Source organism: Taurulus bubalis (genome assembly GCF_910589615.1).
Source record: "Taurulus bubalis genome assembly, chromosome: 18".
In the NCBI taxonomy this organism is placed as follows: Eukaryota; Metazoa; Chordata; class Actinopteri; order Perciformes; family Cottidae; genus Taurulus; species Taurulus bubalis.
This window is the reverse complement of record NC_136606.1, coordinates 2,275,103-2,277,302: the sequence shown is the minus strand read 5'-3', so window position 1 is coordinate 2,277,302 and position 2,200 is coordinate 2,275,103. Positions and strand designations below refer to the sequence as shown.

The window sequence follows — 2,200 nt, the reverse complement described above, 5'->3', positions numbered from 1 at the left end:
TCAATTTTGATGTTTCACTGTCATAATTATGGTAAATATCATTAAATGTGATTAATGAGCTTCAATAGTGTGACGAGTAAATGCAATGTTTGGATTTTTGTTGTCCAAGAAACAATATATTGTCATTTTAAGATTGTTTTATGCCTAATAATAATAATAATAATAATTAGCAGTGAAGTTTTCATTCTAAAAGATATTCAGATTGGAATGAAATATTTTAAATAAACTAAAATGAAATAACACCACACGACCAAAACAATAAATAAAATGTTAAAATACAATAGTCACTTATACACAACAGGCAGATACTTTCTATATATTTCACTAATATAACTTTTCAACTTTTCAAAAAAATACATCTGCTTTTCTCAAATGACCGTTTATTTCAAACATGGATGAAAATACATAATAAAAAAACAAAGACAGTTTACACACTTCTCACGAGTCGGTTGTTTTCAACATTTACAACAAAAACACTTTTTCAAAAAGAATCGATTGAAGTAAAAAAAAACAGAAACCTGCTGGTTCTACGAGGACTTCCTGAGTGGTTTCAGAATAAAAGCTCACAGTTCACATTAACAACACTGCTGAAGGGAAATCACCAAAGCACAGCAGCTGCAAACAAGCTGCAGGTGAAGGCACTGAGACGATCAATATGACGATCAATACAACGATCAATAAAACGATCAATGAGACGTTTTAACCTTTTTTAAAGTGTTAGGATTTTCAAATAAAAAAGTGAGAAAAGGTGAATTTAAAGTGTTAATGGTTCAAAACGACCTCACCGGGTGAAAATGTCAATACCTTTTATTATTTTTAAATAAAGGAGCTGCTTGCGCAACACAACACAACGCAACAAACACAATGAATTGTCCATCACAAATAAACACTTTAAGTCATAGCTCTTAGTTTTTTTAATTGTTATGAATATGATGTATAAAGTATAATATGTTCTAGTGCAACATTTAAATCTGACGTCATTTAAAAAAAGAAAAAAAAATGTTTTTGGGGGAAATGTATTAATGTTTTGCTACTGAAATAAATCATGTTTTATCCTCATAGTCCTGTGGAAAAGAAACACAAGCAGATCCACGCTGAGCTTTAAACCCACAGAGAAACAAGATAAAAGAATATAAAGTTATGCAGCTGGTGGTGATGTCACAGGAGGAAGAAGAAGAAGAAGAGATTTCATACATATGTGACTTTTTTGGGGCACATACAGTATGTTAACCTAATATTTCAGGTTTTTCCCCCTCAGAAATTTGTGAGTTTAATCTTTAATTTTTTTTCTTTTCTTGTAAATGTACGACTTCTATCTCTTGAATTCAGATGTTTTTTCCTCTCGGCTCTAATTCTCTAAACATTTCAACCTTTTGTCTCTGAAACAGAACCAAAACGTTTCCAGCTCAAATCTCGTTGCCGTGTTTCTCAGATCAACCAACGCTCTTCTGGGACGTCCCGTCAACACCATGAGAACAGCACCTTCATCATCTTCATCATCATCTTCATCGTCGTCCGGTGAGGAGGCTGCAGCTCGTCCCCGGCCCCTGCAGGAGACCCTGTAGCGCCCAGAGGACACCTGGGGGTCCGGGTGAGTTTAGTCGTGTTTCCACAGGAGGAAGAGGAGGAGGAGGAAGAGGAGGAAGAGGAAGAGGAGGAGGAGGAGGAGGAAGAGGAGGAGGAGGAAGAGGAGTCAGAGGTGGGAGCTGCAGGGTAACGGCCGGAACGCCACCTCCATGTTCTCCTCCATGATGATGTCATAGCGGCACATTAACGGCCTGAGGAGACGGAGAGAAAGCACGGTTATATATTATATTATATATATTATATTATATTAACTATTAACTTATTATGCATAGGACCAGCCGCTTTTATTTTATGTGGCAGCAATCTGAAAGAAATCTCTCTATTTTATCCCTTTTTTAAGTGTCTTTGAGTTATTTTAACTAATAAATAACATGTATTATTATTATTATTATTATTATTATTTTGTGGTGGAAGAAGAAATCAGGTCTTTACTTAATAATACAAATTAATTGGAGGTGAAGCCGTTTTCTGAACGACCAATAAAAAACAGATATTATTATTTTTATTTATTATTATTATTTTTTATATTTATATATATGTTTTTTTTTTTAAATATTTTGTATTTTATTTTCCAGTACCTCTCGGGCCGCTCCAGCGGCGTGAAGCGGACCCG

The 2,200-nt window shown here is 34.7% G+C and overlaps 1 protein-coding gene across 1 annotated transcript in view; it reads right to left on the bottom strand.

The window, feature by feature from the left end:
• Positions 1-1,693: 1,693 nt before the first annotated feature.
• Positions 1,694-2,200, bottom strand: part of lipib (lipase, member Ib) — a gene marked incomplete at both ends in the record, with an annotated part of 17,026 nt that continues 16,519 nt past the window's right edge. Inside the window, 2 exons of the mRNA XM_079234183.1 lie at positions 1,694-1,778; positions 2,166-2,200. The exon at positions 2,166-2,200 is cut by the window's right edge and continues 139 nt beyond it. Of these exons, the coding sequence (XP_079090309.1) occupies positions 1,694-1,778; positions 2,166-2,200 (120 nt within the window). The remainder of the gene's footprint in view (positions 1,779-2,165) is intronic.